We start from the raw sequence: 13,255 nt of genomic DNA, 5'->3' as shown, positions 1-13,255 counted from the left end.
GAATTTCGAAATATACCATGGGCGATTTCGAAAAATATACCATTTCCTCTCTGCTAATATACTGTGAACAGCTCGAACAGCAGATGTAAACATAAATTTGTTTAAAAATATTGTAAAACAGCTGATTTACTTAGTGTTCGTTAATGGCAAAAGTACATCACATCGATTTTGAACAAAATACGTTATAGTATTTTTCGTATTGTCCAATGATACGTTGTTTGTTAAACGGTCACCCTGTTTATTGCCTCTAACCGCCAGAAGCTGCATTATTGTATGGCATTTAATTGTTGGTTAATTATAGTACTTAATTATTTGAATTTAATTTGTAATAGTCAAATCAAGTAATAAGAGAAAATAAAGCACATTAATCAATTTGCAGCAACGTCAAATGAATTGATACATTAAGAAGTATTTGGTATTTTTCTAGTATGATAGTGTTTTACTACTCGGTGCACACAGCCACATTGAGTTCTTGTAACTGCAAAACAATAACAAAAGAAGACGACACACAAACATTACTTTTGCCGCCTGCCGTTAACCGCCAACCGCCCCTCCCGCCCGCGCGCAAAGCAAAGCAAAGCAAGCAAGCCAGCCAGTAGAGTCGCATTGATTTAGTCGCTCGCCTGGGTCCGAGTTCTTGTTCTGCATTCTGCATTCTGCTTTGCTAATCATTGTTGCATCCAGCCGTCAGTCATCGTCGCGTTGCCGTCGCCGTCGTCGTCTTCGTCTTGGCCTTGTGCTCGAATTGTGTTGTTGTAGTGTGTGTAATAGAACGGTGTTAATTCATTTCTTTCTTTCTTTTTTTTGAGAGTGTGTTTGTGTAATTAATTTTGCTTCTGTTGTTTCGTGTGCTTCATTTTACGAACAACAACAAGAAAACCATGTGTATAGCATAGCTATTATTTATTTATAATAATAACAGCAGCAAGAGATTGAAGTGAAAGAAGAAGCAGCCGAAGAAGAGGAAGAAGTACTAAACATAAAATCAACTGAAGCGCGACCCACAGCATAAAAAAAAGGCAAAGGCAGGAAGAGTTGGGCAGCGGGACGGGCAGACAGAAAGACAGACGGGCAGAAAGAGAGAGAGACTGAGACGGAGACAGCGTGAAAGCGAGCGAGAGAGCAAATAATAAAGCTATAATTAATGCAAGGCGCAGCTGTATTTAGTCTATAATATGTTTAGATATTTATAAGACCAGAGTTATAGTTCAAATTCAAATCGATACGCTGCCAATTCGTAAACGCTTATCACGCAACAGCCACAACAAACATTCAGCCGAAAAAGTATTACACACACACGCATAGACCTAGACACACAGAACACGCATACGCACACAGACTTAGATACGTACGCACGCACGCACGCACGGATTGTTGTTGCGCCCAACGCAAGCTAGAGCGAAAGAGATAACAACACGGATTGCATTGAAAGAGACGCCCACAACAAACTAGAGCAGCTTCAGGTTTAGCTCCCACAGCATCAGCAGCAGCAAAGAGAAAAAAAGCATAACAATAATCATGGTAAGTCCAGAGATGACGTTGCGCGCCTTTTTCGACTCGCACCAAAAGCGGCAAAAGCAACAACCTTAACACCAACAAGTAACTCCCACACACACACACACACATACATATATATATATGTACACATACAGTCATAGCCAAAGCCGCAGTCGAAGCTCAACGAGCAGAGAAGTTGCCTGGCAAGCGCATTTAAAAAAAATATTCACAAATCCGTTCATTCAGTTAACGCGCTGATTTTGTGGCCAACGGTATTGCAATTGTTGTGTGTTGAGTGTTGTTCATGTGGTGTAATTGTTGTTGGTTGTGTGTGCAAAATGCAAAATGACAAATGGCATTTCCTGCTTGAACAGTTTGCTAATTACTCACCTCACCTCACCACAGCAGCTCTAGTTTATTACCCACCTCTCTCTCCCTCACTCTCTATGTGCTACCCACCTTTGGCTTATCTATCAAAAAGGTTGAAGTGCACTAATACAGGGTGTCACATTTTGGGTATCACATTTAGCGACCTACTTTGATTACAAAAGCTAAACACACACATCCAACTCCCTTTGATAAGAATAAATAATTTGGTCAATTGTAATACAAATCTAATGTGTGCACCATAAATTTGTGTGTGTATTTAAGCGATTACTTTAAATAAACGCTTCTAATTTGTAGAGAGTCAATTGGCTGTTATTTCAAATGTTCGTGATCTGATCAATGATCACGAAGATTCAATTTGTAACATTACAAAATGTAATATTTCCATAATGATACAAGTAAAAAGCATTAAAGCTATGTAAACAGTATTTTTATAAATTATTTCCAAAGAAAATTAATTTCAAATGACAAAACGCACTTAATTTACTTATAATTTAATTATAAAACAATTTGAATCTTCAGGCTTGCTTAACTTATACCTTTTCTTAATCTGTAATTAAGTCGGTTTATTGATAAAGTTTGGTTTTATGTTTCTGTGTGAATTTTTATATTTATATTTTGATTCTCCAACTATATTATTACTAAAATTGGCTATTATTAAAAATTTGCACAAGTAATGAAAAATTAAAATCCAATACAGAACTTATTCACCTAACCTAGAATGCTTCGAATTTCTAATGATAAATGAACTGAGCAAAAATTAAATTTCCTTAATAAATACATGCTACTTTTTAAATTTTGTATTTCTATATGCTAAATTTCTTTTTATTATTTTAAATACTATTTTTTATTCGAAAGTAATACAAATTGTATTATTTTATGAAATGTTCAGCTTCAATAATTTTAAATTAAAGTTTCTTAGAAAAGTTGTTCAGAACATTTGAAAGTTTGATTCTGCAAAAGGAATTATGTTATAATAAGATAGTAAGTTAAGTACGAAATGCAATTACCTCTTATCTAGAATTTTACAATCATATCAACCATCATTTATTAAAGTATTCCTTAAGAAAGTTGTGCTCCTAACTTTTAATGAAGAGAAGCGAATTTATTTGCTGGAACAGCCTCAATGTGTGAAGACTTGCCTTAGCTGCTTATCTGCAAATTCAGCCTACTCTCTCACTCACACAGACCCCCACACACTCACACACACACACTCGCATATATACACCCATTTTCAGTATTCCTCTCTCTCTCTCTCTCTCTCTGCGTGTTTTAGAGCTCTCCGATCGTTACGCGACGCGGCGCACAACAGGCCAAAATACAGACCCGCGCCATGGTCAAGTCCAAGCTGGCACCAACATCATCATCATCATCAGCGTTAGCTTCATCGACGTCGTCGACAGCGGCGCTAGCGTCAGCGTCGAGCAATGCATCGTCGACGGCGTCGTCGTCGTCGTCAGCGGCGAGCTCGATGAATGCGAACAGTGGAATGCGCAAACCGAGTCCATCGCTGCTGGAGGCAAAACGTCGAGCACGGAATATGCTCAAGTCGCAAACAAGCAACGTCGCCATGCAGGAGACTGTAACCGATATCTTTCAGAACGTGAGTATATATATTACACCCTACTGTGTATATAATCTGGATCACCTTTAATGCCCGACATCTTGCAGGCCGTCAATGCAAAGAACATGGAACGCGGCCCCACAGCGCTTATCTATGACGAGTCGATGGCCCAGCATCGCTGCCTCTGGGATGAGCAGCATCAGGAGCGACCCGAACGCTTCACCCGCACCCTGGAGCGGTAAGTTGTTGGAATTTGATGTTTGACTATGGTATTTAAATTTGAATTTGTTTTTGCAGTTGCAAGGAGCTGAAGTTGATTGAACGTTGTCTGCCGTTGCCATCGCGTCTGGCCACCAAAGCGGAGATCCTCAAGCTGCACTCGGCGGCGCATTACGAGTGCCTCGAGCAAACATCGGGCGTGCAGGACGAGGCGGCAATGGAGGAATTGTGCTCCCATTACGACGCGATCTACATACATCCGGTGAGCGAAACAATCCCAATCAGAAAGCTTGTGCACAATCTCGATCGTCTTTGGGTTATCTTTGTGATTAGAACCGGTTATCAGCAGATTGCATATCAACCAAGCAGTAAACAATTGTATCAATTTTCTTTACGAAGATTGCATTTGCATTTAAAAACCGCAACTAGCTCGCAGACTCTAGATTCCAACTGTCAATCAATGTGTATTGAATATTCATATAATAATGCGATTATCATAAAGCGAAGGTCGTGATTTAATTGTAATTAGAAAGCAATTCTCACATTCTATTTCTTTCAATTAAAATTATTTATTTATTCATTTTCATTGTAATAACGAGTACAATTCCCTATTGCATTATAGCAGCTACTCATAATGTAGAAGGGTATAACTTTGTGCCTCCAGGAAACAGGCAGAAGGAGGCATTTCCTACTCTATAAATTATACATATTCTTGATCAGCGTTAACAGCCGATAAGATATAGCCTAATTAATTTCATTTATTTCTGCCCCCGCAAATCGAAAAAATAACAAGCAAAATTTTGAAGATAATAGTTTTGATGATCGCTGAAAATTTGGTTGCGATCATATACAATTTGTAAAAGTTATTTAAGACATACTTTTGTACGCATACTTATTACGAGTCTTATATTTTAGTGTGGTATATTTTAAATGTAGCAAAATATTAATATACCAAGTATATCCTTCAGTATATTTTAGTATTTTTGTGATATATTTTCATTGAAAATGTGTAGCGGGTATCTCATAGTCGAGTACACTCGACTGTAGCTTTCTTACTTGTTTTTTTTTTATTTGATGGTTGTTAACTTAATTTAAATTACAATTTAGTCGCATGATTGTTTTCAAATTTGTTGGGTACCTATAAAATGTCATTGTTTTGGTCTTGTTCCAATTGATACACTTATTATCTTATCTTAATGGTGATTAATATTGAAATGTGAGATTGCAAATCTAATTTTAAAATGATTTTTTTGTAAAAGTGAATTAAAATAAAATAATTTAAAGCATAGTTTAACGATAGCCGAAGATAATCTGGTCATTTTGTTGCAGTTTGTGCACTTTTTGAAGTTTATACTTATCATATCTTACTCCCCTTACTCATTCAATTTGATAGATCAAATAGTAGTTGATTATTTCTGCTACAGTTTTGAATATTGAACTTGTGTCCTCACTTTTTGAAGCTCGTTCTCTTAAATAGTCTCTTAAAATTTTAACTTATGCCTTTAATCTTCTCTTTGCAGTCCACTTTCAAGCTGTCGCTGCTGGCGAGCGGCTCAACCCTAGAGCTGGTGGATCAGCTGCTGGCGGGGAAGGCACAGAATGGCATGGCCATCATCCGTCCGCCGGGCCATCATGCGATGAAGGCCGAGTTCAATGGCTACTGCTACTTTAACAATGTGGCGCTGGCAGCCCAACACGCACTCGATCACCATCAGCTGCAGCGCATCCTCATCATTGACTACGATGTGCATCACGGCCAGGGGACGCAGCGTTTCTTCTACAACGATTCCAGGTGAGAGTTGCTCAATCAGTCGAGAGTCAATCAGCACTTCATTCTCTCACTATTCTTTTTAGGGTCTTGTACTTCTCGATTCATCGCTACGAACACGGCAGCTTCTGGCCCAATCTGCCAGAGTCGGACTATCATGCGATTGGCGCTGGTCCCGGCACTGGCTACAACTTCAATGTGCCCCTCAATGCCAAGGGCATGGGCAACGGCGACTACATGGCCATCTTTCAGCAACTGCTGCTGCCCGTTGCAGTCGAGTATCAACCGGAGCTGATCATTGTCTCCGCCGGCTACGATGCGGCACTCGGCTGCCCTGAGGGCGAAATGGAGGTGACACCCGCCTGCTATCCCCATCTGCTCAATCCGCTGCTGCGTCTGGCCAACGCACGCGTTGCCGTCGTCCTCGAGGGCGGCTACTGTGTTGACTCGCTGTCGGAGGGTGCGGCGCTGACGCTGCGTGCGCTGCTCGGCGATCCCTGTCCCCCGCTGGTCGAGCCACTGCAACTGCCCAGCGCCGAGTTGCGTGAGGCGCTGCTCAACTGCATCTTCGTGCATCGACCCTACTGGCGTTGCCTGCAACTGCAGCAAACATACACGGCCGACGAGTTGGCCCAGTGCACAGATGTCGCGGCTCAGCAGCAACTGCATCGCGTGAAACGCATCTGGTTGGGTGGCCCATTGCCGCAGGGACCACAGCGCTATCCGACACGTGGCACCTCGGCTCAGCTGAGTCCGGAGGTTGTCGCCAGCAATGCGGCGCGTCTGCAAATGCTGCGCAGGGACACACAACTCTCGGTGCCGGCGACGCGGGTTTGCTATGCCTACGACATGCAGATGCTGCAGCATTTCAATCTCCACGACACTTCGCATCCGGAGCAACCGATGCGCATTCGCCAGATCCATCAGATGCACCAGGACTACCAGCTGCTGGCACGCATGCATCCGCTGAAGGCCCGTGCAGCCACCACGGACGAAGTGTGTCTCGCGCACACGCGTGCTCACGTCAATTCGGTGCGTCGCCTGCAGGGACGCAACGAGGAGGAGCTGCAGCAGCTGGGCGCTGGCTACAATTCGGTGTACCTGCATCCGCGCACTTATGAGTGTGCCTCGCTCGCCTCGGGCGCTGTGCTCCAGGCTGTGGACAGCATTCTGCGCGGCGAATCGCGCAGCGGCATCTGCAATGTGCGACCGCCGGGACATCACGCTGAACCGGATCAGCCGCATGGCTTTTGCATCTTCAACAATGTGGCGATTGCCGCCCAGTATGCGATACGCGAGTACCAGCTGGAGCGCATCCTCATTGTCGACTGGGATGTGCATCATGGCAATGGCACGCAGCACATCTTCGAGTCCAATCCCAAGGTGCTGTACATCAGCGTGCATCGCTACGAGCACGGCGCCTTCTTCCCCAAGGGACCCGATGGCAACTACGATGTGGTGGGCAAGAACGCCGGACGCGGCTTCAACGTCAACATACCTTGGAACAAGGTAAAGTTACTTATTACTCTTGTCTAGCTGCTGTTGTTGCTTGTCTTATATTGTCAACTCATTTCATTCAGTAACTTTATGAACTATCGAATTAGCTATCGACTTTTGCATGTCTTATACATATTTGCTATCTTCTACTATGGCAAAACTCTATTACTTTTATTCTTTAAGTTGTCTTTTGTGACTTTTGAACTCTTTTTATTTCATTATTATCTTCTACTCCATGTCTAATACTCCCACTAAACTCTTTGCTTACACTAATTGACTATCTACTACTGCTTAGTTGTGACTTTTGCATAACTTTGTTGTTAATTAACTGCTGCACACTTCTGCTACTATTATACTTGAAGATTTTTTGTAATTGTTTCACTTTGCTCATATATTAACCAGCTTTCTTTTATTGTTAATGAACTATCCACAACTGCTTGCTGTATGCTATTTCTAAACACAACTTTAAACTGTTGCACTGTTCCTAGAACATTATTTTCTTAACGTACTCTATTCATATTATGACCTCCCTCGCTTCTACTATTCCACTCTTATAACTAGTCTTATACTTTACTTTGCTTTTACTATTATTTGACTAATTCCAATTCTTAACAATATTTAAACGTTATTTTTATACTTATACTCGCACTTATACTGATTCCTACGAAAATTTTACATACACTTATACTTCCGCTTATACAAATATACTGATTTAGTTACAGCATTCTTAGAGAAACACTTATTCTTTACTTTTGATTACTAGTTTTGCTTATTACTAATGTGTATCTAATGCTAATTTCTATACATACGATTCATTCATACACTTATAATCAAACTTATACTTATACTTCTTAATATTATTGTTTCATATGTACATACACTTATACTGATTTTCATAAATATTATTAATTCATACATACACTTATACTAATTCTTATAAACATTATTTCATATATACACTTTTCCACGTACTTATACTGATTCTTAGAAATATATCATTAATATATAAACTCTTATACTTTACACACTTATGTTCATACACTTATACCAGCTGCTTTACTTGTACTGGTTTTTTATATTTAGTCTAACTCTTTTACGTTCGCAATTCTTTTGCTATTACCATCTTTTTTTATTTATGATATCGACTTGAATTATACTCACTAACGAATTCTTCCTTTACAGAAGGGCATGGGCGACCTGGAGTACGCGCTGGCCTTCCAGCAGCTGATCATGCCCATCGCCTACGAGTTCAATCCCCAACTCGTGCTCGTCTCCGCCGGCTTCGATGCGGCAATCGGCGATCCGCTGGGCGGCTGCAAGGTGACGCCGGAGGGCTACGGCCTGTTCACCCACTGGCTGTCGGCATTGGCCGGGGGACGAGTGCTGGTCTGCTTGGAGGGTGGCTACAATGTGAACTCGATAGCGTATGCGATGACCATGTGCACAAAGACGCTGCTCGGGGATCCGGTGCCGACGCCACAATTTGGGACGACAACGCAACGACCGCCGACGGTGGCATTCCAGAGTTGCATGGAGACGCTGCAGCAGTGCGTGGAGGTGCAACGGAAGCACTGGAAGTCGCTGGTCTTCGGTTGCAAGTTGCCGCAGAGTGCGCTGGGCGAGAACAACAACGAGGATTTTCTTGCTGCTACCATGCAGCAGTTGGATATTTCAAATGACGACGCAACCGCGACCGACGGCGCCATTGGCATTGAGCACGCCAGTGGCCAGGAGCGACCCAGCGGCAGCAAGCCCAAAGTCAAGGTAAAAACGCTCACCGAGTTTATGGCCGAGCACAAGGAGGTACGATCAACCAGAGCAGCACTCTATATTCCCTGTCTCTAGCATCAGAACACTAACCTCGATTATCTCTTTCTCCCCCCCGCCTCACACTATCTCTTTTACACACACACACATCCTTTGCTGCCCCTTTGCTCTTTCCGCACTGCTCTCGACAGGCACTCGAGCAGCAGGAAATGTTTGCCATATATCCGCTCAAAAGCTGCCCACACTTGAGCCAATTGCGCCCGGAGGAGGCGCCGCAATGTAAGCTATAATCCCTGCCATATATCGTATAATCTCCGCTATCTCCGTTATTGTCGCTCCCTCTCGCTTCTTTCTGGCTATGCTTGTGTTTACTGCTCTTGATTTGTTTTACTTTTTTTTTGTGTGCTTATTTTTTGCCGCTTCTTTGCTCTGTATCTATCTCTATCTATCTGTCCATTTGTTTCTCTATCTCTTTCTATCTATCTATGTGTTTCTCTCTCTATCTCTATCTATCTTCGTGTTTCTCTCTATCTCTATCTATCACGGTGATTATTGACTCTAAGTTCTGAAAAGTTTATTTATTGTTTCTTCGAAGGTTTCTATTGCTTGATTTTTAATACATATTTCCATTTGCTATAACGATCAAGCTACAATCCTGTTAAACAACCATTCAAGAAGTTTTTTCAACAATCTTAACAGTTAAAGCATCTTTTAGCATACTGTATAATCTATTTTATTGATTTTTGTTCAATTTCAATATTTGATTTTTTAATTACCTTAATTTTTATAGCCTCAACGCGAGAATTTAATGAAAACAAATCATTTTTCAAAAAAAATAAATGCTTTTTGCATTTTGCATTTTTAACCTACTATTTTGTATAAAAAAATATTATGTAAATAAAGAAAACAATATTATGAGAAATAGAAAGAAATTTACTTGCAAGATTTCATTTTTACTCATAATAAAGTTCTATATTTTCTTTGTTTTAATTTCTAAATATTTTCCTTTTTTACTTCCATATTTTTCACAATTTCTGGCATTATTTTCTATATTTCTCCTTTGCTTCTGCAAAAATATATTTTTGTTGCTGTTTTGGGTTTTTGTTGATCATTTATTTAATTTGTTGAATGTAGATTAAACCTGCAGACCATTTGGAATAACAGCTAAAACTATAGCTAAGTATTCCGAGTGGGATCGACCGAGAAGAGAGCATCTGCTTTTGTTAAACACTTCAATCTGTTCGATACTTATTTATTGTTTTTTTTTGTACATCGATTATTCAGCAATAGAGACGAGCAGCGCCTGCGGCGGCTGCGCTTCAACGGTGGAGAATTGGATGTGCCTCAGCTGCAAGGCCATTGGCTGTGGTCGCTACATCAACGAGCACATGGAGGAGCATTGCAGGCGGGAGCAGCATCCGCTGGTGTTGAGCTTCAGCGATTTGTCGGTGTGGTGTTACGAGTGCAGTGCCTACATCGATCATCCGCTGCTCTATGTCTATCAGAATCTGGCGCATTTGGATAAATTCAATGAGCCGATGGCTTGGACACACAGCAGCAAGAGACGCAGTGATGGCTGCTACTCCACGGATGCAGTGCAACCGGAGGATGCAAAGAAGCACCAAAGCGACGACAGCTCCAACGATGAGCAAGAGAGTAGCGATGGCAATGGCAATGGCCATGGATTCTATATACAATTGGAGCGCAACAACTGACCCTTGGTGCTGCGTGTGCTGGACGCCCTAACGGATTACATGTGCACGCTGTGTCCCCCGCTCCGACACCTGTTGCAGTTCCTTGTGGAGTACATGTGGCCGCTGCTCGAACGCATTTACCTTAAGCTCCTCCAATACTTTCTGGCCAACTGAGACTCCACCAGCCAAGCAACCAACCAAAACTCACTGTAGCGAGCGCCCGCTGGGCCACAAATAATTGTTGTTGAATTCAGAGGCGATGCCGATGTCGATGCCGATGAGGCGGATGCAAGAGATGGGCATCCAAACTTGTCCCTGTTGTCCGTTCTAAGTATATGCATATAAAGATTGTTACACAAATAATGTTATCAATATCACCAATTGACTATAAAACTATGTATATGTAATAAACAACAAAAACTTAAGCAAACTCACTGCTATTTTTTTACCCGATACCCATAAGGTAGAAGGGTATTATAACTTGGTGTCTCTATGAAATCTATGTAAGAGGCAGAAGGAGGTATCTTTAACTTCATAAGTTTGATTCAAATTTTTGCCACAATCAATTTCGCCAATGCAAATCGACAAAAATCGAAATTACAAGCGTGATTTTGGAGCTAGTGTCGCGAGTTTTGGAAGAGACAATAATAACTATAGTATTTTTGATTCCTGACAATTTGATTACAATCGAAAAAAATGTAAGAAGTTATTTATGAAATGCTTCTGTGAGGCAAATTGCGCATAATGTTTTGGCTGACCTATGTGGTATATTTCGAATGTACTTGATGGATATACCAAATATGATCTTCGATATATTCTAGTAATTTTTTTGGTATATTATTCAGTATATTTTTATATTCATTAACATACCAAATATAACCTTTGGCATATTTTTAGTAGTTTTGTGGTATACTATTCAGTATATTTTATGAATATTGTTTAACTTGTATTCAAAATTATCTCAGTCGAATTTTCTTACTTGTTTCTTATTTGCAAGCGAACTTATAACTTAATTTGGGACTGAAAATGAACTGCAAAATATTATTAAAAGTGAACTGACAAAATTCGAATGTTTAGAGCTTTGTCTAATCAACAAATCCGAGTAGAAATCACAAATTATTCAAAGATTTCTAGATTAGAAAAGAAACAATTCTTATTTATTGACAAACAAAAAGATAGTAAAATGAATTAAACAGAGTGGGAGGATGGTTTATTTCTTTTTTGTTTGCTTGGCGCGCTGCTTGTGATTGGTGTTCGCCTGTCGTTTGTTGGGCGCCTTCTTGGCCTTTTTGGGGCGTCGTTGCTCCTCCTCGCTGCTGCTGCCAAAATCGATGTCGTCGCTGTCGCTTTCATTCTCACTCTCGCTGGAGGACTGTTGGTTGTCTGGATTATTTTTGTTTTTGCTGTCGTTGGCTTTGCGCTTTGGTGTCGCTGCCTTCTTTTTCTGCTTGGAGCCACCATCGTCGCTATCTTCGCTACTGCTGTTGGATGATTCACTCTCTGGCTTGGCTTTGGCCTTGGGCTTTGCTTTGGTATCTTGATCGTACTCAATGGACACAAAGCTGCGCGGCTTCATTAAAGCAATGTCCTCATCCTCCTCCTCTTCTTCGTCCTGCTCCTCATCCCCCTCCTCGGAGACTTGTTTAGTTTGCTGCAGTGGCTTAACAGCTGCGACCTTTTTGCCAAACTGCTTGAGATCAAGCAGAGCTAAGCAGGTGGGACGACACTCGATATTTACGCTGGCAATCAAGTTCAGCTGCTGCTCTTCAATCTCAGTGCTCCACATCTTGATTTCGCCCGCACTCGAGATGCTAACCAGCGTCTCATTCAAATGGGCCATCGCCTTGACTCGTGTGTCATGGGCCACAATTATTTTCGGCTGCAAATCGAAGTAAAAACTCAATTAAATGTGATCATTAGGAACTTTCACAGTTTACTTACGGCTGCGTCTTGCTCTGCATTCAATGCTATCCAGGCTATGCTGCCATTCTCCAACCCCACCAGGACGTTCTCTTCATCCAGCCAGGCGACACAAATTGGCTTCGATGGCGTTTTTGTGCTGCGCACCACGCTTGCCTTTTCAATGCTCCAGATCTCCACGAGCAGTGGCCCACTGAGTGTAAAGTGTTGGCCATCTGTGGACCACGAGAGGCATTCGGGTGAGCTGCCCAGCGTGCGCTTGCTCTTTAGATTGGTTCTATAGGCCACACGCCCCTTGACCAGATTCCACGTGTTTAGCACTTGATCGGCGCCCAGTGAGAGCGCCAAGCCGCTGCTAGGATGGCAGGCAATGTGTGTGACCGCCTTGCCAGCGTGCGCCTTGCCCCAATTCCCCTCCGTTGTCCAGCTTCCTACGCGTGTCGCCAGCATGAGGCCATTGGCGCTGCCCGAAAGCAGATGTGACAAGTCCGGTGTGAATTCCAGGGCGTTGATGGTGCCCGCGTGAGCGGTGACAATGTGTGCTTGCTTCCGTGTGCGCATATCATAGATAAAGATGCGATCATCGCTGCCTCCGCTTGCTATCCACTGTCCCTGGCCAGCGACACATTTAAGGGAGCCGGCGTGCGATTTGTCGGCAAATGTAGGCTTCAAATACACTTTTTGCTCCCCACTGTCGTCTTGCTTTTCGGCGGGCTGATAGCCGAGCAGAAAATCTGTGTAGGTGCCCACAATAATTTCGATGTCGGGCAGCATATTTCAAAATTGTTTATATGCGGCACAACACGTGCGGGGCGCAAAAACACAGCTGACAATCGAATTGGAACTAACGATTAGGCAGTTATCGATAAGTGTTGCTCTACTTGTTTTGTAATATTTATAAAAAAAAATGCATTTATTATATTATATTTATATTAAATTTAC

The 13,255-nt window shown here is 42.0% G+C and overlaps 2 protein-coding genes across 4 annotated transcripts; one reads left to right on the top strand and one right to left on the bottom strand.

Moving 5' to 3' along the window:
* The first annotated feature begins 3,160 nt into the window (after positions 1-3,160).
* On the top strand, positions 3,161-10,823 carry LOC133849289 (histone deacetylase 6). 3 transcript variants are annotated; one of them, XM_062285263.1, is made up of 8 exons: positions 3,161-3,487; positions 3,556-3,686; positions 3,746-3,929; positions 5,188-5,459; positions 5,522-6,944; positions 8,115-8,696; positions 8,891-8,978; positions 9,984-10,823. In XM_062285263.1, exons 1-8 carry the CDS (start codon positions 3,218-3,220, stop codon positions 10,412-10,414), a joined length of 3,381 nt encoding a protein of 1,126 aa, XP_062141247.1. In that variant the 5' UTR covers positions 3,161-3,217; the 3' UTR covers positions 10,415-10,823. The 3 variants fall into 3 exon arrangements, with proteins under 3 accessions (XP_062141247.1, XP_062141246.1, XP_062141248.1); XM_062285262.1 differs by having other exon boundaries at positions 8,115-8,735; XM_062285264.1 differs by lacking the exon at positions 8,891-8,978 and having other exon boundaries at positions 9,984-10,123.
* A 705-nt stretch (positions 10,824-11,528) lies between these two features.
* LOC133848171 (p21-activated protein kinase-interacting protein 1-like) lies at positions 11,529-13,151 on the bottom strand. The gene is made up of 2 exons (XM_062283614.1): positions 12,335-13,151; positions 11,529-12,272 (listed from the first exon to the last, which is right to left on the bottom strand). Exons 1-2 carry the CDS (start codon positions 13,085-13,087, stop codon positions 11,604-11,606), a joined length of 1,422 nt encoding a protein of 473 aa, XP_062139598.1. The 5' UTR covers positions 13,088-13,151; the 3' UTR covers positions 11,529-11,603.
* Positions 13,152-13,255: the final 104 nt, after the last annotated feature.

Source organism: Drosophila sulfurigaster, chromosome X (assembly GCF_023558435.1).
Source record: "Drosophila sulfurigaster albostrigata strain 15112-1811.04 chromosome X, ASM2355843v2, whole genome shotgun sequence".
NCBI classification, from domain to species: Eukaryota; Metazoa; Arthropoda; class Insecta; order Diptera; family Drosophilidae; genus Drosophila; species Drosophila sulfurigaster.
The sequence above is the reverse complement of the archived record's forward strand: the minus strand, read 5'-3'. Positions and strand labels throughout refer to the sequence as shown.

Coding starts and splice junctions, on each gene's coding strand:
- LOC133849289 (XM_062285262.1), top strand. CDS start 3,218: ATGGTCAAGTCCAAGCTGGCACCAACATCATCATCATCATCAGCGTTA. Junction 3,488..3,555: donor TAACCGATATCTTTCAGAAC/GTGAGTATATAT, acceptor GACATCTTGCAG/GCCGTCAATGCAAAGAACAT. Junction 6,945..8,114: donor TCAACATACCTTGGAACAAG/GTAAAGTTACTT, acceptor CTTCCTTTACAG/AAGGGCATGGGCGACCTGGA.
- LOC133848171 (XM_062283614.1), bottom strand. CDS start 13,087: ATGCTGCCCGACATCGAAATTATTGTGGGCACCTACACAGATTTTCTG. Junction 12,273..12,334: donor ATGCAGAGCAAGACGCAGCC/GTAAGTAAACTG, acceptor TTCGATTTGCAG/CCGAAAATAATTGTGGCCCA.